This window comes from Bufo gargarizans, chromosome 8 (assembly GCF_014858855.1).
Source record: "Bufo gargarizans isolate SCDJY-AF-19 chromosome 8, ASM1485885v1, whole genome shotgun sequence".
Lineage (NCBI taxonomy): Eukaryota > Metazoa > Chordata > Amphibia > Anura > Bufonidae > Bufo > Bufo gargarizans.
In genome coordinates this window covers 111,641,289-111,661,447 of record NC_058087.1, presented here as the reverse complement: position 1 = coordinate 111,661,447, position 20,159 = coordinate 111,641,289, and the positions used below count along the sequence as shown (strand labels likewise).

The 20,159-nt window shown below is 47.1% G+C and overlaps 2 protein-coding genes across 4 annotated transcripts in view; one reads left to right on the top strand and one right to left on the bottom strand.

The window, feature by feature from the left end:
• Positions 1-12,920, bottom strand: part of HSPE1 (heat shock protein family E (Hsp10) member 1) — a 60,932-nt gene extending 48,012 nt beyond the window's left edge. Inside the window, exon 1 of the mRNA XM_044304968.1 lies at positions 12,587-12,920. Coding sequence (XP_044160903.1) covers positions 12,587-12,589 — 3 coding nt within the window. The 5' untranslated portion in view covers positions 12,590-12,920. The remainder of the gene's footprint in view (positions 1-12,586) is intronic.
• A 106-nt stretch (positions 12,921-13,026) lies between these two features.
• Positions 13,027-20,159, top strand: part of HSPD1 (heat shock protein family D (Hsp60) member 1) — a 158,883-nt gene continuing 151,750 nt past the window's right edge. For 2 of the 3 annotated variants that reach the window (XM_044304967.1, XM_044304965.1), the window contains exons 1-2: positions 13,031-13,175; positions 15,325-15,500. In XM_044304967.1, coding sequence (XP_044160902.1) covers positions 15,327-15,500 — 174 coding nt within the window. In that variant the 5' untranslated portion in view covers positions 13,031-13,175; positions 15,325-15,326. Of the gene's footprint in view, positions 13,176-15,324; positions 15,501-20,159 lie in introns of all 3 variants that reach the window. The other variant, XM_044304966.1, reaches the window with a different exon arrangement.

Genomic DNA, 20,159 nt, shown 5'->3' with positions numbered 1-20,159 from the left:
CGGTGAAATTAGTGTAGTGCCGAAGTGTAAAAAGTGCTCTGGTCATGAAGGGGGTTTCAGCTAGCGGGGCTGAAGTGGTTAAAGTGTCCCCATCACCATGGGAACGCCTCTGTTAGAATATATTGTCGGATCCGAGTTTCACGAAGTGAAAAATCAGATCTGAAAAAAAGTTATGCAGGCGGATCCGTTCTGAACGGATGCAAGCGTGCCGCACCTGAGGGGTTAACTGACGCTGATTGCAGCTCCCCGTCAGGGGCAGGGTGCCGGCAATCCGATTCTGCTGCCGGGACCCGCCTCCTGTATTATGTGTTAAAGACTGACTGACTACTTGTCCTGGGTCTAGACTTTCAGTATAAGGCCTCATGCACACTGCCGTGTTTCACGGCCGTATGCGGGCCGTGGAACCGCGGCCTGGATCCCTCCTGAGAGCAGGAGCGCACGGCGTCACTGGTTGCTATGACGCCGTGCGCTCCCTGCTACCGCCGCAATACAGTAATACACTGGTATGATCTATACCAGTGTATCACTGTACTGTGCCGGCAGCAGGGAGCGCACGGCGTCATAGCAACCAGTGACGCAGTGCGCTCCTGCTCTCAGGAGGGATCCAGGCCGCGGTTCCACGGCCCGCATACGGCCGTGAAACACGGCAGTGTGCATGAGGCCTAAGGCTACACAGAACGGCGCCCAGCGATGTCCCAGCACTCACCATTATTCCTGGGCGCCGGTCCGTTCGCCCGCAGTACCCCATTAATGTCTCCTCTCCTGCTCCACAAGCTGATTACTATCTCACGCTGCTCTGTGTGAGAATAGTCCTATCATTGGTGGCACAGTGTTCCCAGCCCTCTCTTCTCATTGGTGGCAGTGGCAGCACAGGGGGAGGGAGGACTGCTTCCTTCTCCCCTGTGCTGCTGAGAGAACAGAGCGCGTCGACAGCAGTGTGCTCATGTTCAGAGATACTAGACTGCGCATTAGCAGATGAGACCAAGATCAACTTGTACCAGAGTGATGGGAAGAGAAGAGTATGGAGAAGGAAATGAACTGTTCATGATCCTAAGCATACCACCTCATCAGTGTAGCATGGTGGTGGTAGTGTCATGGCGTGGGCATGTATGGCTGCCAATGGAACTGGTTCTCTTGTATTTATTGATGTGACTGCTGACAAAATCAGCAGGATGAATTCTGAAGTGTTTCAGCCAAATGCTTAAGAACTCATTGGATGGCGCATCACAGTGCAGAATGACAATGACCCAAAGCATACTGCACAAGCAACCAAAGAGTTTAAGGGAAAGAAGTGGAATGTTATGCAATGGCCAAGTCAATCACCTGACCTGAATCCGATTGAGCATGCATTTCCCTTGCTGAAGACAAAACTGAAGGGAAAATGACCGTTGCAGCAGAGGTCTGGCATAGCATCACCAGAGATGAAATCCAGCGTCTGGTGATATCTATGCGTTCCAGACTTCAGGCTGTAATTGACTGCAAAGGATTTGCAACCAAGTATTAACCCCTTAAGTAGGGATCGACTGATTATCGGATTTACCGATATCGGCCGATATTCAGGATTTTGAACGCTATCGGTATCGGCATTTATTTTGCCGATATTCCGATAGCGTATGGGGAACACAGATCACGCTGCTGACAGCGCTCTCCGTGTTCCCTCAGCAGCAGCACAGGGGAGAAGGAGCAGTGTCTCCTCCCCCTGTGCTGCTGCCGCCAATGAAAGCACAGGGGACAAGAGGAGGGGAGGAGCTATGGCCACTGCGCCACCAATGAAGCTTAATCTCTCATTTATTCATATACAAGAGGCGGGAGCTGCAGTATCACATAGCCGGCTCCCGACCTCTATGAGCTGTAGCTGCGATCTGCGGTAGTTAACTCCTCAGGTGCCGCGGATCGCAGCTACAGCTCATAGAGGTCGGGAGCCGGCTATGCGATCCTGCAGCCAGCTCCCGCCTCCTGTATATGAATAAATTAGAGATTAAGCTTCATCTCCCCCTCTCCCCCAGTATTAAGCATTGGTGGCGCAGTGCGTCCCCCCTCCCCCCAGTATTAACCAGTGGTGGCGCATAGGGCCCCCCCACCCCAGTCGCAGTGCGCCCCCCCCTGATCCTCCGATCGGAGCCCCAGCAGTGTAATGCTGGGATTCCGATCGATTACCATGGCAGCCAGGACGCTGTTGAAGCCCTGGCTGCCATGATAAGCTCCATGCTGCTGTGTGCACAAAGCACAGAGCAGCAGGGACAGTGAGAGCTCCTATTCACCCTGATAGATCTCTATCAGGGTGAATAGGACAAGGGTTCTAGTCCCTAAGGGGGCTAAAAGTTTTTTTTTTTTTTTAAACTAAAAGTTACAAAAATAAAAACACCAAAATATTAAATATATAAGTGAAAAATATGGGATTACACTTACCAGTAATCGTTTTTCCTTGAGCCTATGACAGCACCCATGGATAGCATCCGCCCCCTTCCTCAGGACAGGAAACAGGAAGCACAGCCTCTTCAAAAGGGAGGTACAACCCCCATCATGCCAGTCCTATTCCAAGAACTAAGGAGACAAAACCACTACACCACAAATCCACAACAGAACAAATCTCTCACGTATATATCTCTCTATATATCCTAAAATTCTCTTTTTTTTATTTTTTTATTTTTTTTATTGTAGGGGAGGGAATTAGGCGGGTGCTGTCATAGGCTCAAGGAAAAACGATTACCGGTAAGTGTAATCCCATATTTCCCCCCTCGCCTATGACAGCACCCATGGATATCTAGGCGAGATCAACCTAGGGTGGGACAACTGCTTGGAGGACTTTACGCCCAAATCCCAAACCCTCCTGTGAAGGAAGCTGCAGCCTATAGTGTTTAAAGAAGATATGAGCAGAACTCCAAGTAGCTGCTCTGCAAATCTGGTCAATAGAAGCGGAAGCTCTTTCTGCCCAGGATGTAGACACTGCTCTTGTTGAGTGTGCTCCAAACCCGGCAGGAGGAGGAACCCCCTTAGAGGAATATGCCAGATAGATGGCTTGTTTTATATACCTGGCTATGGACTGAGAGGAAGCAGGGGAGCCCTTCTTTTGTCCCTGAAAGGAAACCACCAGCTTAGAGGACAACCTCCAGTCCTGAGTGGCCAAAAGGTATTGGATTAGACACCTTCTAACATCGAGGCAATGAAATTCCCTTTCCTTCTGATTCTTGGGCGAGGAACAAAAGGAAGGTAAAACTATATCCCCGAGACCGATGAAAGGATGATGAAACCTTTGGAAGGAAGGGTCAGGAGATAAAATAACCCTATCTTCTAAGATATTGAGATACGGTTTTTCGATAGAGAGGGCCGAAATCTCACTCACTCTTCTAGCGGAAGTAATGGCTAGCAAGAAAACTAATTTAAAGGTCAAGATTTTAATAGAGATGTCCTCAATGGGCTCAAAGGGATCTCCGGTTAAGGCAGACAGCACTAGGTTCAAATCCCAGGGGGGAACTCTGGATTTCTGGACGGGAGCGAGTCTAGAAATTGCAACTACAAATCTCTTAATCCAGGGGTGGTCTGCTAACTTATACTCAAAGAGAGCACTTAAGGCAGAGATATGGACCTTTAAAGTACTGGGCCTCAGCTTTTTATTCCAGCCTTCCTGGAGGAAGCTCAGGACTAGAGGCAACTCCGGGGGTTCCAAGACATTAACTGGCTTGTTTGCAAATCGAAGGAAGGCCCTCCAAACCCTCAAATAGGATTTTAGAGGTAACAGGTTTTCTGCTGGATAAAAGGGTGTCTATCACCTCCCTGGAAAGACCCTTCATCTCTAGGATCTGCCTCTCAACAGCCAGGCTGTCAAGTGCAGGCTCTCCAACTGTGGATGAAGTAATGGCACCTGAACTAGTAGCCCCGGGAAGACGGGAAGTACCCAGGGGTCTGCTACAGACATCCTCCTTAGCCAGGAAAACCAGACCCTCCTGGGCCAAAAGGGGGCTATAGTAATTACTAGGGCCTTCTCCTCCCGAATCTTCTTCAGGACTCTCGGGAGTAGCTTTATAGGAGGGAAGGCGTACAGGAGGCCTACTCTCCATGACTGCGCCAAAGCGTCCACTGCCTTGGGCCGTTCTCGTGGGGATAGAGAGAAGAACCTTTTCACTTTTCTGTTTCCCCTTGTGGCAAAGAGATCCACCACCGGGAGACCCCAGAGAGCCACGATGTCGCTGAAGACCTGTTGATCTAGGGACCATTCCCCCTGCCGAACACAATGTCTGCTCAGGAAGTCTGCCTTCACATTCTCCCTTCCCTTTAAGTGTACTGCCCTGATCGATGGAAGGAAATCCTCTGCTATCTCGAAAATCTCCCTGGTGAGAGACATTAGATCTGGAGATCTCGTCCCCCCTTGACGATTGATATAGGCTACTGCCGTCATGTTGTCGGAGTAGATTAAGATGTTTCTGCCTTTTAAAAGGTGGAGGCCATCAGGATCGCTAGGAGTTCCTTGAAGTTGTGGGATCTGGGAACTATCTCCTGATCCCACTGTCCCTGCAGAAGTAGAGATTCTGTGTGAGCTCCCCACCCCCAAGGACTTGCGTCTGTAGTCAGAGAGAGGGGATCCTAGGTTGGAAGGTACTGTCCACCACTCTAAATCTTTTATTGTACGAGTTGAAAGGGAGAAGAGGGAATCCAAGGATAGGGGATCTTTGTCCCAAACTCCCAGGATCTGTAGCTGAAGTGACCTCGAGTGGAAGTGGGCCCATTCTACCCCCGGGATTGCGGCAGTCATTAGGCCCAGAACTGACATAGCCTCTCTTAGAGAGATGGAATGGCGTGTCACAATGTCCTGAACCCTGGAGACTAGCAGAGAAACCTTCTGTGTCGGGAGAAAACACATTTGCTTCTGGGAGTCCAGGAGCAGCCCCAGAAAGGTGCATATCTGGCGATTTAACTCCCAACCCAACTTTACCAACACCTCCCTGACCCAGGCAATCCCTTTGGATAATTGTCCCGGTGTCTGAGAGAGAAGGAGGAAATTGTCTAGATAGGGAATGACAATCAGATCCCTCTCCCTCAGATGAGCCATCATTTCTGCTACAATCTTCGTGAAAAGCCTGGGTGCCTGAGATAACCCAAACGGCAGGGCCCGAAACTGTACGAGTAGGAGTCTGTCCGGGAACTGAACTGCTACTCTCAGATACTTCTGGTGACTGGGATGGATTGGGACGTGGTAATAAGCGTCCCTGAGGTCGAGGGTCGCCATGTAGCAGCCCAGGAATAAATTCGGAATCATGGAACTGATAGTCTCCATACGAAACCTCTCGTACACCAGGTATTTGTTGAGCAGCTTCAGATTTATTATGGTTCGGAAGGTGCCATTTGGCTTCTTTACAAGAAAAAGTGTCGAATAGCCCCTCTCCCTCTCTTGAGCTGGAACCTCCTGCAGGACCCTCTTTAGTAAATCTGCAACTTCCAGACGCAATGCTTCTAGCTTCTCTGGGCTGGAGCGATAGTCCGTCAAAACGAACCTTTCTGGAGGAGTTCAGGAAGTTCAGGCAATAGCCCTGTGAAATGATTGAGAGGATCCAGGGGCTGTTTGAGATCTTCCGCCATTGATCTGCGAAGAGGGAGAGACGACCTCCAACCGGGCACCTGGCGTCATTGCGGAGGCTTCTTAGAGGCCTCTCCACCTGAAAAAGAGAAACCCCTTGCTCCTTCTGGGCGCATTACCAGACTGCCTGGGAGTTTCTCTTCTCTTAAAGTTTTCTGGCCGACTGAGAACGAAAGGGCTTCTTAGGAGGCTGCTGATGAATAGAAGGGAAACCCTTTTTTTTGTCAGAGGCCTTTTCCAGCAGATCATCCAACGTGGGCCCGAAGAGAAATTCACCCTGACAGGGAATAGCACACAATTTTGCCTTCGACCCTGCATCTCCCTTCCAGTCTTTTAGCCAAATCGCCCGACGGGCGGAATTTGAAAGAGCTGCGGCTCTTGCTGACAGCTTCAGGGAGTCCACTGAGGCATCCGCTAAAAAGTCAATGGCACTGTACAGAGTTGGGAATGACGAGAGGAGTTGTTCCATGGGCGCTCCTTTCTTCATCTGCTCCTCCATCTCCTTCATCCAGACCTTTAAGGACCTGGCCACAGAAGTGGCGGCTATAGCGGGCCTAAAAGAACCAGCCGTCACCTCCCAGTTCTTCTTTAAATAGACCTCTGCTCTTCTGTCCATAGCATCTTTAAGAGTTCCCGCATCTTCAAACGTGAGGGCTGCTCTCAGAGATTTTTGCTACCGGAGCATCCAACTTTGGGGCTCTATCCCAATCAGTAGAGGCTTTGTCCTCAAAGGGATACTTCCTTTTTAAGGCAGAAGGCACGAAAAATTTTCTGTCCGGCCTGCTCCATTCATTCTTAATAACCGAAGTTATGTTCTCGTGCACATCAAAACATTTCAATCTTCTGGGACCTAGGCCCTCGAACATGGAATCCCTCATAGACTGGGGTTCTGCTTGATCATCAAGCCCCATAGTTGCCCTGACAATCCCGACTAGAGAATTAATGTTCTCTGGGAGGAACAAGGGTCTCCCGGCCAGCTGCTCGTCCTGCGAATGATCCGAGGAAGGAAGTTCTCCCTCCTCCTCCTCCAACCCGGATAACAGCTCCTGATCGCTTGAAGCGGGAATAGAGACCGCGGCGGAAGTACTAGGGCGATCTTCAAGCAGATTACTCAAGGATTCTTTAACTGTTTCTTTGACTTCATCCTTGATAATATTCTTTAGGCTTGATAAGAGAGAGGGGGCCTCATCCTCCAATAATTTGCCTATGCAGGCTTGACATGCAGGTTTGCCCCAACCGGACGGTAGCTTCCTCTTGCAAATAGCACAGCCCCGCTCCTTGGATCTTGACCCCCTTCTCTCTTTAGAAGTCTAACCACATAAAGCAAAGACAACCATCAGGTACTGAGATAAATGGAAAATGCAGGGCATTCGCCCCTCTTATCCCCACCGGTACCGAGGATTCGTTGGTGGTTTCAGTGGGTTCTGCGCGCTGTGAGGGCTCCATTTTCTGCCACTGGCTCTCATCCATGGAGATCACTGCAGGCCAAAACACCTGGCTGGTTTTTGAACTTGCCGGGCGCGCGCCGGCACCCTCCCCTCCTGGTCCAAGGCCCGCCTCCTCCCACTGCCAAAAGCCGGAGGCCAAGATCCGGCGCCGACTGATGACGTCAGCCTGACCTACCCGGAAGTAGCCCGCGCGAACGCCAGCCGAACATACGGCACGGCCGCAGAGGTTCGCCAAGCCGGGGACACCGAAGCAGCCCCGACAGGGGAGTGACCGGACGAGAGGGAGTCCAAAGGGGCCAGACTTCGGCATCGGCTTCCGAGGAAGACTTACGCCGCTCGGGTAGGCCCTCCTCCCACGGGTATCAACCAAGGGGCTCCCGCAGCTCTGCTCTTTAACCGCTGTGCATCCACCCTGTCCCTTAGGACAGGAAACAGAACTGGCATGATGGGGGTTGTACCTCCCTTTTGAAGAGGCTGTGCTTCCTGTTTCCTGTCCTGAGGAAGGGGGCGGATGCTATCCATGGGTGCTGTCATAGGCGAGGGGGGAAAGAAAGATTTACAAAAAAAAAAAAATACACATTAACAATAAACATTAATTTTCAGCAGATTTGTGGGAATTTTTTTTTTTTTTCAAAAATGAAAATTCCCAGAATATCGGTATAAATTATCGGCTATCGGCCTGAAAGTTCACAAATTATCGGTATCGGCCCTAAAAAAAAAAATCAATATCGGTCCATCCCTACCCTTAAGGACATAGGGCGTACAGGTACGCCCTTGTGCCCTGGTACTTAAGGACACAGGGCGTACATGTACGCCCTGTGTATTTCCGATCACTGCCGTGCGGCTGGCAGTGAGCGGGACCCAGTGCCTGCTCAAATCATTGAGCAGGCACCTAGGTTAAATGCGCAGGGGGGGGGGGGGGGTCCTGTGACCCCCCCATGTCGGCGATCGCGGCAAACCGCAGGTCAATTCAGACCTGCAGTTTGCTGCGATTTCTGCAGTTTCTGATCCCCGCGGTCTCAGAAACTTTAGTATTCCTAAAACATATCTGTATCCACCCCCCCCCCTGCACCCCTGAGTGATTTTTGCCCGGTGGGAGGGTTGCGGGCGGTGCGGCAGGCGGGATCGGATCCTCGCCCGCCTCCCCTTGAATAATCGTTGGCGTCTAGTGGGTTATACCAGGGTGCCAGCACATTGATGGCACCCTGGTATAAACGGCTGACATCTGTGCTGCGATGTCAGCCGTTTAACCCTTTTCATACCGCTGTATGGAAAAGGTTAACAGCGCAGGGAGCTCCCTCCCTCTCCCATCGGGGAGCTGCTGTGCCTTTGCAGCCCCCCGAATGGAGAGAGCTCCCAGGCAGTTCTGACCACTACTGAGCAGACGGGGAAGGTTCCCATGGCAACAGGATGCCTTCTCAGGTGTCCTGCTGTCCATGGTGCTGAACAGATCTGTGCTAAAAGGCATAGATCTGTTCAGACAAAGTGTAAAATACAGTACAGTACAATATATTGTTCTGTACTGTATTATACAGACATCAGACCCACTGGATCTTCAAGAACCAAGTGGGTCTGGGTCAAAAAGAAAGTGAAAATAAAGTAAAAATCAAAAAACACATTTATCACTGATTAAAAATAAATTACCTACACATGTTTATGGTCATGTTACTTTACCCAAACTGTGAACGCCATAAAAATAAAAAACTGAAAAAAAAGTTATAAAAAAGTGATCAAAAAAGTTGTATGTACGCCAAAATTGTAACAATCAAACAGTCTTCTCATCCCGCAAAAAAAATCATACCCTACCCAAGATAATCGCCCCAAAACTGAAAAAACTATGGAAACACTAGAACATGATTTTTTTTGTTTCAAAAATGAAATCATTGTGTAAAACTTACATAAATAAAAAAATAAAATAAAAAGTATACATATTAGGTATCGCTGCGTCCGTATCGACCGGCTCTATAAAAATATCACATGACCTAACCTCTCAGGTGACCACCGTAAAAAAAAAAAAAGGATTTTTTTTCATCTTACGTCACTAAAAGTGTAATAGCAAGCGATCAAAGTCATATGCACCCCAAAATAGTGCCAATAAAAACGTAATCTCATCCTGCAAAAAATGAGACCCTACTTAAGATAATCGCCTAAAAACTGAAAAAAACTATGGCTCTTAGACTATGGAGACAAACTTTTTTGTTTTAAAAATTAATAAATTGTGTAAAACTTACATAAATAAAAAAAAATCGTATACATATTGGGTATCGCCGCGTCCGTGACAACCTGCTTTATAAAATGACCACATGATCTAACCTGTCAGATGAATGTTGTAAATAAAAAAAACAGTGCCAAAAAAAGCTATTTCTTGTTACCTTGCCGCACAAAAAGTGTAATATAGAGCAACCAAAAATCATATGTACCCTAAACTAGTACCAACAAAACTGCCACCGTATCCCGTAGTTTTCTAAAATGGTGTCACTTTTTGGAGGTTTCTATCTCTAGGGCCGCATCAGGGGGGCTTCAACTGGGACATGGTGTAATAAAAAAAACACAGTCCAGCAAAATCTGCCTTCCAAAAACCGTATGGCATTCCTTTCCTTCTGCGCCCTGTCGTGTGCCGGTACAACAGTTTACGACCACATATGAGGTGTTTCTGTAAAATCTGCCAAAAAAAGTGAAATTTTGAATTTTCCATTAAATATTGTGCAACACCTAAAAGGGTTAACAAACTTTGTAAAATCAGTTTTGAATACCTTGAGGGGTGTATTTTCTTAGATGGGGTCACTTTTATGGAGTTTCTACTCTAGGGTTGCATCAGGGGGGCTTCAAATAGGACATGGTGTCAAAAAAACAGTCCTGCAAAACCCGCCTTCCAAAAACCAAACGGCGCACCTTTCACTCTACACCCCGCTGTGTGGCCGTACAGTAGTTTACGGCCACATATGGGGTGTTTCTGAAAACGGCAGAGTCAGGGCAATAAAGATACAGTCTTGTTTGGCTGTTAACCCTTGCTTTGTTAGTGGAAAAAAGGGGTTAAAATGGAAAATTAGGTAAAAAAATAAAAATAAATTGAAATTCTCAAATTTCATCCCCATTTGCCAATAACTTGTGCAACACCTAAAGGGTTAACGAAGTTTGTAAAATCAGTTTTGAATACATTGAGGGGTGTAGTTTATAGAATGGGGTCATTTTTTGGGTGGTTTCTATTATGTAAGCCTCGCAAAGTGACTTCAGAGCTGTAGTGGTCCCTAAAAATTGGGTTTTTGTAAATTTCTGAAAAATTTCTAGATTTGCTTCTAAACTTCTAAGCCTTGTAACATCCCCAAAAAATAAAATATAATTCCCAAAATAATTCAAACATGAAGTAGACATATGGGGAATGTAAAGTCATCACAATTATTAGGGGTATTACTATGAATTACAGAAGTAGAGAAACTGAAACTTTGAAATTTGCTAATTTTTCAAAATTTTTGTTAAATTAGGTATTTTTTGGTGCAAAATTTTTTACCAGTGTCATGAAGTACAATATGTGACGGAAAAAAAAAAAATCTCAGAACAGCCTGGATAAGTCAGTCATCAAGCGTTTCAAAGTTATCAGCACTTAAAGTGACACTTGTCAGATTTGCAAAAAATGGCCTGGTCCTAAAGTGTAATAAGGCTGTGTCCTTAAGGGATTAAAAAGTAAAAATTTGAATTATGATTATTATTCTGTCCCATTACAAGTGGGAGGCACATATGCAAACTGTTGTAATTCCTACACCGTTCACCTGATTTGGATGTAAATACCCTCAAATTAAAGCTGACAGTCTGCAGTTAAAGGGAACCTGTCACCTCGAAAAGTGATATAAAACTGCCAGCATTACCTTATAGCAGCCCCCAGTCTGTTACTGATCATGTGTGTGAGCCAGAAATTCGATAATCCATACTTGAGAAAAACGCTTTTTTAATCTCCATGAGCGCTCTGTTTCCCGTGAGCTTGAAGTCACGGGGGCAGCGGCCTCCTTGCTTCAAATCAAGCAAAGCCCGCCTCTTACCCGTCCCCTCTTGACTGTGATTTACATATTTTCTATTCCTTGGGATCGATCAAGTCTGGCGCCTGCGCGGTGCACCCCTTGAGACTGCACGATCCTGTCTCGGGCTCCCGCAGTCAGCCAGGCATAATTTTCTCACTGCAAGTGCGCCGGCTAGATTTGACTTGCACACGCGTGCGCCGGCAAGAATCTGTGTGCACGCTCGCGGCGGCGGAGAGGTATATTCACAGCGCGAGCATGATCACTGGCTTGAGTTCTCCTGCAGCCATTAATCACGCCTGCGCTGTGAATATACCTCTCCGGCGCATGTGCAGTGAGAAAATTATGTCTGGCTGACTGTGGGAGCACGAGACGGGATCGTGCAGTCTCAAGGGGTGCACCGCGCAGGCGCCAGACTTGATCGATCCCAAGGAATAGAAAATATGTAAATCACAGTCAAGAGGGGACGGGTAAGAGGCGGGCTTTGCTTGATTTGAAGCAAGGAGGCCGCTGCCCCCGTGACTTCAAGCTCACGGGAAACAGAGCGCTCATGGAGATTAAAAAAGCGTTTTTCTCAAGTATGGATTATCGAATTTCTGGCTCACGCACATGATCAGTAACAGACTGGGGGCTGCTATAAGGTAATGCTGGCAGTTTTATATCACTTTTCGAGGTGACAGGTTCCCTTTAAGAACAGCACATCTTGTTCTTTTTATTTACAAATCCATTGTGGTTGGTGTATAGAGCCAAAAATGCTAGAATTGTGTCGATGTCCCAATATTTATGGACCTGACTGTATACGCCAACCCATGGCTGGTGTACCGCTGTTTACTGTGATAAATGTGGCTTGGCCGCTGGCCCCGCCTCCTCCCTACGTCTTTTTTTTTCCAGGAAAGTGTCAAGGTTGGAGAAACAACCCTTACACAAAAACTTTTGCTCAAGTTGGTTTTCACGACACAAAAGTGGCATATTTAAATTATTAAATCTGCTCCATGAGCATTTTGAATTACATAAATGAACCTTAGTTGTGAGTAGCTGGGACCAAATGCACCCAAATGTTTTTTCTTGACCCATTTTTATGGTATGAGAGCCAGGGCACCCCAAAAGCCCTGAAACAGGTCATTATAGACTTTCCAAAACTGCATACCATTATATGGGCATTTTAAGGTTTTTATTACCCTTTTATAATAAAATTCACGTGATGTAAAGAGAAAGCTCTGGTTACAGGTTATTTTTCATCTACATAAGCATTTATACCATTTCCATAGGGTACACACCACTGGAAACCACATCTACACATTCTCGAGCACTGGGGTCTCCAGACTCTGTCCCACTGGCCACAGAATGCAAATTGCACGAAGTGGCTAGGTTGCTGCAATTACATTTCATAAACCATTACATGCCTAATTCACTATGACAGATAGATTAAAGATCACAGGAGAAAAAGTCGGTTCCCTGATCAGAATTCATGAGATTCAAACACCTTATACAAGACAACCACATACTACTTATACAGAAATACACAAACGAGAGAAGAAAAAAAAGACACCACTTACCATGACTATATTCGCCAGCACTGTCCGAACAGAAAGACTTGTTTGTGCCCACGTGAATACAAAGATTTAGCGCGCCTGCGTCACCCAAAATGGGCGTTATTGACCTTCAATTGTTCACCCTTCTAAAAATATTTTTTTTAAAAATCAGGTGCAACCCGCTAACCACCGTCAGAGTTCCCAGGAGTCCTGATATTGACAATTTATTAATGAAAATAAATCACCAAAATACACGGACTGTGAGGCAATGAAAAAGTACTTCCGGGAACAACAGCATTCCTACCTTTAACCTTGAACGCTAAACTTGTTCCAGAACGTTCTGGAAACTAGTCCCCGAAACTAGCATGAGCTATAATCTCCACTGACCTCGGCGTGATTTCCCTTAGCTTGCTTACCATTGGAGTGAACTGTAGTGGGCGGGGCTACGCTTGGAGGTGTGCTAATTCCCGGGTGACTGTTCTTCCGGTGATGACTTGCACACGTGACTTTGTCAGCCGCTACCAGGTTTAAACCCCCCCCTTTTTTTTTCTATCCATTTGCAGGCACGTGTCTGATAGCAGCGACCATCTTGGTGATCTGAACGGTCAGTGCGGTAAGATATGGGTTCTCTGATGATTTTGCGTTTCTGAATGCGTTGGAACTGGGTTATAAATATTGATTATTTTTTATATTTATCAAATAACGTATGCGCTTACTGGTTCTTTGATGACCTTGTGTAAGTACCCTTTGTGATGTTGCTTCTAGTGTTGAGCGAACTTGTGTTTTAAGTTTGGCGTCTAAAGTTCGGGTTATTGAAGTATACTGTTTATGGATTCTAAATTCCACAACGGGATACTTCGATAACAAACTTAAAACACAAGTTCGCTCAACACTAGTGGCTTCTCATACTTGTCTTTTGGATCACTCAACAATTACAATGTAAGTCAATGGGGATGGATCCGCCTACCATTGACTTTCAGTGTAAGTCAAAATGGATCTGTTTGTGTGTTGTGTGGTTTTTTTTTTTTTTTCATGGTAATGCAAACTGAGCTGTTCTGAATGCAGGGCTCCAGACAAAAAAATATCAAGGAGCCATTGGCCCCTAACCTGAAAAAAAATTTAATTTTTAGTTGCCAAATTTAAAATGCATATAATATAGCTGGGATGCTTAGGACTAGGAGCATGTGTGTGTTGTGTGGTTTTTTTTTTTGTTACAGCCCACGCAGTTAAAAGGGCTTGTGCACTCATTCCCATGACCTGTCAGACTAGCCAGATTCACGTTGGTAATCCCTAGGGTCTGGGTCTTGGCTCATTCACTTCTCGTCCTCCGCTGCTTGTCTTGGGTTTCCCTATGAAAACGTTAGACTGCAGTGCCATCGAGACAATTACTGGCCACAGTGGAGATCTGCTTCCCTTGCATCACATGGCCATTTAACATAATGCAAGGGAAGCTGACAGGAGTCCATGGGTGCAGCCACTGTCATCTAATGTGTATGAGGACCTTAGTCCTGAAGAGGGGCGTCGCCCGATAGTTACTATGACCGGACTATCAGACAGGGCAGAGGGCGGCTATGGGTGTGACCGGACTATCAGATGCGGCTATGGCTGTCACCGGACTATCAGATATGGCAAAGGGTGGCTGACTATAGGGACTGTCACCAGGTTCCCAAACATAGCAAACGCTCCTGACGGAACGTCGCCTCCGCCCCACTGGCCGTATACAGCACAGTAGGGGTTGTCAGAGGCACCTTTCAGAGAAAACCTCACTGGGACACTTTGCCTAGCACTGTGGCCCCTTGCGTCTATGGACTGGTGGGGACCCCAGTGTGAGAAAACCCCTTCTTTGCTGTAACACATGGCAGTTATGATGAACCCAGGCTTGTTAAGGGGTACTATAAAATAAAAATACACTTAATAAGATATAGTAAAATACAAATAAAAAAAAAGTTAAATCTCCAGGAGAGCAGAATTACATACATAAAAAAAAGTGGCAAGGTGATCATCAGTCATCTCACCACTTGCTAATGTTAAGTATGTAAAGGGTTAATAGGAGCCCGCACTGGTCAAGACACTAAAGCCAGTGAACCATATCTCTTTCAAAAGTCAGTGCTTAGTAGGAGAGGAGTTTATGAAAAGATATGGTTCACTGGCTATTTAGTGTCTTGACCAGCACGGGGATCCTATTAACCCTTTTATTCCCTCATTAAGAATGTTTGTGAGCCTAGGCAGGGAGCTCACACGGAGCACCAGCAGCGGCCCCTGAGTTTTATCGGGGTCGTAAAGACGATAAGGATTAGCCTTTAGCAGAGCAGGGGTGACTGTGACAGTCTGTTTGTGGAATGTTAAGTGTTCCCTTCTCAAGCTAACCTTTTCTATGGAGCATGACTGACTGAAGAGCAAGCTGCTGCTGTGTTCAGCGCGAGAGAATGAGGGTGTGAGAGGAGCAGCCAATGGCAGGGCAGCCCAGGGAGTCTATGACCAATCAGCAGCCTCTGCTCTGTACTTAAAGCGGCAGAGCAGCGGAGGGTTTAGGCGCAAATGGCGACAAGACTACAAAATCTTGTCGCCATTTTACAATTCTAAGTCGCATTGGCGACCATTTTGGTCGCCATCTGGATCCCTGGAACGGATACAAGCGTCTTGCATTATAGGTGCGGATCAGTCTGTGCAGATACCAGACGTATCCGCACCTAACGCAGGTGTGAAAGTTGCCTAAGCTGTTGTATTTAAATAATATTGACTCTGTATTTCCCTTATTCTAGAAATGCTTCGTTTACCAGCTCTTCTTCAAAAAGTGCGACCTGCTTATTGCACAGTGATCTCGCCTCTCTATCGATCCTATGCAAAGGATGTAAAGTTTGGAGCAGAAGCTAGAGCACTTATGCTACAAGGAGTTGATCTTTTGGCTGATGCTGTTGCAGTCACAATGGGACCAAAGGTATTTGGTTTCTTCTCCATTTTATTAATAGAACAGAATGTCATTCTCCCATGTAGCTGTGGAGTTATATTGTATTTAAAGGGACTCTGTCACCAGTTTCTGACCCCCACTTTTAAAAATATTGTTCTGTGCATGGAGCCCTTGTGATTACTATTGTGGTGTTATAAGCTAAATCTGCAGGCGCATTTAGTTAAAAAAAAAAAAAAGTTTTATCTAACCTGTCAGTCATCTTGTTAAGGTGCCCAGGGCGTTGCTCATGGCTTGAAGATGCCGCCGTTGGTGCCCAGCTCCTCCTCTGCTCTCATCAGCGCCGCCTGAAAATACTTAGATACGCCTCCGGCTCTCCCTCACTCCCCCCTCCTTCTTTTCTAAGATCCTGCGCGTGCGGCAGTGTTCGCGTTATCGGGAGGTTGAGCGAAGTGCCCGCGCAATGCGCACTTTGCTCAATAAGGCTGAACGGAGAGGCTGTGCGCACGCGTGGGATCTTAGAAAAGAAGGAGGGGGGAGTGAGGGAGAGCCGGAGGCGTATCTAAGTATTTTCAGGCGGCGCTGATGAGAGCAGAGGAGGAGCTGGGCACCAACGGCGGCGGGCGGCATCTTCAAGCCATGAGCAACGCCCTGGGCACCTTATCAAGATGACTGACAGGTTAGATAAAACGTTTTTTTAACTAAATGAGCCTGCAGATTTAGCTTATAACACCACAATAGTAATCACAAGGGCTCCATGCACAGAACCATATTTTTAAAAGTGGGGGTCAGAAACTGGTGACAGAGTCCCTTTAAATTAGTTGCTCAGGTTCAAGGCTGAGCCTGGATATCACCTTTTTCTGTATTCACTTAGTTTGTATTAGAGGAGCATTTCCTTGCTTCAACGGTGCTCCAGACTAAAAAAAATACCTGGTAGCTAGGGGTGGGCGGTATAGGCGATATGCGATATGAATTTGGGCCATGATATGGATTTTCGCTATATCACCGGACCGCGATATGATCGCGGTCCGGTCTCTCCCTCCCCACTGTGCGCGGCTGCCGCTGAACACCAATGAGGACAGAGTAGGAGGAGGAGGGGAGGGACTGTGGCCACTGCACTACCAATGAATGTGCCGGCCATATCCCTCAGGGTCCCCCTCCTCCCCCCCCCATCATTGGTGGCAGTTTGCAGTTCCGATCGGATCGGTTACCATGGCAGCCAGGAGTCACGCTGCTGAAGTCCTGGCTGCCATGGTATGTTAGTGAGCAGAGAGCAGCGCATTATACTCACGTGCGCTGTGGCCGGCGGTCGCTCCTTCTGTCTGTGCGGCGGATAGCTAATGCTTACAGCATTAGCAATGCGCCGCACAGACCTATGAGAAGAAGGAGCGACCGGCGGCCACAGCGCACGTGAGTATAATGCGCTGCTCTCTGCTCACTAACATACCATGGCAGCCAGGACTTCAGCAGCGTGACTCCTGGCTGCCATGGTAACCGATCGGAGCCCCAGCATTACACTGCTGGGGCTCCGATCGGAACTGCAAACTGCCACCAATGATGGGGGGGGGGGGGGGGGACCCTGTGGCCACTGCCACCAATGATTAATACTGGGGAGGGGGGGTTTGCGTTACCAGAGGGGGCAGATCAGAGGCTGGGGAAGGGGGGCAGATCAGAGGCTGGGGAAGGGGGGCAGATCAGAGGCTGGGGAAGGGGGGCAGATCAGAGGCTGGGGAAGGGGGGCAGATCAGAGGCTGGGGAAGGGGGGCAGATCAGAGGCTGCCGCCATGGTCAGCTCCCTGCTGTTGTGTGCACTATGCACAGGGCAGCAGGGAGAGTGTAAAGTCCTATTAACCCTAATAGAGCTCTATTAGGGTGAATATGACAAGGGTTCTAGCCCTTAAAGGGAACCTGTCACCGGGATTTTGTGTATAGAGCTGAGGACATGGGCTGCTAGATGGCCGCTAGCACATCCGCAATATCCAGTCCCCATAGCTCTGTGTGCTTTTATTGTGGAAAAAAAACTATTTGATACATATGCAAATTAAGCTGAGATGAGTCCTGTCCCTGACTCATCTCACATACAGGACTCATCTCAGGTTAATTTGCATATGTATCAAATCGGTTTTTTAAAACAATAAAAGCACACAGAGCTACGGGGACTGGGTATTGTGGTTGTGCTAGTGGCCATCTAGCAACCCATGTCAGCTCTATACACAAAATCCCGGTGACAGGTTCCCTTTAAGGAGGCCAATAGTTAATAAATAAAAAGTAAAAAATAAATAAAAATTTAAACCCCCCCCCCCCCCCCCAATATAGAAAACAATATATCGCAATATATATCGCATATCGCACATGCTTAAAATGATATCGCAATATAGATTTTAGGCCATATCGCCCACCCCTACTGGTAGTCATTGGCTCCTGAACTGAAAAATTTATGAACCAAATCAAATTTTTAGTCGCCAAATCGAAACCGAATCAAAATTTTGGTATCGTGACAACGCTACTCCGATCAGATTGGCATAGGGTTGTTTTGATACCAAAATTTTAATTCGCTTTCGTCACCATAAAGTATTGCGATACTCAATACCGCGCAAAAAAAAGCCGCGTGCATTCCGCATATTATGAAATGTTCGGCCCATAATAGAACAGTCCTATATTATATATATATATATATATATATATATATATATATATATATATATATATATATATATATATATATATATATATATATATATATATATAATTATTTTTTTTTTTTTTTTTTGGAGTGACAAGGGGACTAGAAAATGGTGAATGCTCACCGCATAGGAGATATTTTTTTTTTTAACCCCTAACCCCGTGTATACTCGTCATAAAGCACTGCTAGTTAGTGCTCCATGACGAGTATATGGCAGACATGGTGACAGCGCTGAGTGCCGGCTGTTACACACAGCCAGGCACCCAGTGTCAATGCCGAGGGGGGTCCTGTTGGCACCCTGGTATAAACGGCTGACGTCGTTGATGCGATGTCAGCCGTCTAACCCTTTCCATACAGCGGTCCGTACGGACCGCTGTATGGAAAAGGTTAACAGCGCAGGGAGCTCCCTCCCTCTGCGATCGGGGGGCTGCTGTGCCTTTGCAGCCCCCGATGGGAGAGAGCCCCCCGCCAACCCCGTCCTCACCCTTCCCCGTCTGCGCAGTTGTGATATTTTTTCCCCACCCCATGGACTGCTTTATAGGACGTCCCATGGTCTGTGTCCCCCCAATGGTAAAAAGTGCGAGAAAAGGAGTTTTTTTTATTTATTTATTTTTTATTTATCTTTTTTCTCCTCCCCTCCATGACGGCACCTTACTTGGATTATCCTCCTCCTCCAGCCAGGCAGGGACAGGAAGGTTCAAAAGGGCCTGCCTCCTCACTTATCTTCTGTGTCTTCCTGTCCCTGCCAGGCGGAATATAGGACTACGTTCGTGCTCCGGTCGGGAGCTATCGCGGATGGCGGGTGCATTGCGCCTGCCGCGGTACTTTCCTTTTTTCAAAGTGCGCGCCAGCGCGTAGTGGAGGCCGCGGCAACCGGACACTCATGGAGTACTTCCGGTTTCTAGGCTGCCCGCTGCCCGAGATTCTCGGCTCCGGCGGGTGACGTCATCTGGGGGCCTAATTATGGTAGCCGGAGAGTTGCCGGGCCGGATGACGTCGGAGGTCCTGGGGAGACTTCCGGCCATACGTTTCTTTTAAAAACTGGTGCCCTGGTCAAGTCGGATGTCTGCCTCTGACCAGAGAGTTTGCAAGCTCCTGCAGCCTCAGACATCCGCACATATGGATCAGGAGGAAGCTATGGACCAACCTGTAGCTGTGAGTGACATCCAGGTTGTGAGTATGGAATGCTGCTCGCACTGTACTAAGTCTTTCTCATCTTTCCCCTTTTTTTGTGTGGAAGAGTGACAAAGATAGTTCTGTAAGGCCTAAAATATCGCCGAAATCTAAAGTTCCTAGATGTCGCGTATATTCGGCCAAACTCCCCGATAACTATGCTAAAAAACTTCGTGAGACATGCATTGATAGCATTGTTAGGGAGGAAGCCCCGTCCCTGAAACAGGAATTGCAGTGCCTGATTAAACAGGAAATAAAAAACGCTTTCTCAGATTTTTCTGCAGCCGCTAACGTTCCATCTACTTCCAAACAGGAGCCCAGGAAAAGATCCCCCTTAAAAACCTCTTCATCTTCCTCTGATGGTTCTTCAGATAGCGATGAGGATAGTATTAATTCCGACTCTGATGGAGATTTTAAAAATTATCTGTTTTCATCTGACAATATAAAGGATCTATTAAAAGCGGTTAGGGATACCATGGAAATTAAGGAAGAAAAAGTACATAAGTCCGCCCAGGATAGAATGTTTTCAGTATTAGAAACCAAGAAGAAAAGGGTATTTCCGGTACACAAAAATCTGCAGTCTCTTATCTTGAGGGAGTGGAAAAATCCTGACAGGAAGGTTTTCCTACCCCGAACAATTAGGAAAAGGCTTCCCTTTGACGAAGAACTACTGTCCCCGTTCTTGAGTTGTCCTAAAATTGACGTGTCACTCTCCAAACTAGCTAAAGGTTACTCTTTACCATTCGAGGATACAGGATCACTGCGTGATCCTATCGACAAAAAAGTGGATGCTAGCCTTAAAAGAACCTGGGATGCGGTTGCGGCTTTGTTCAAAC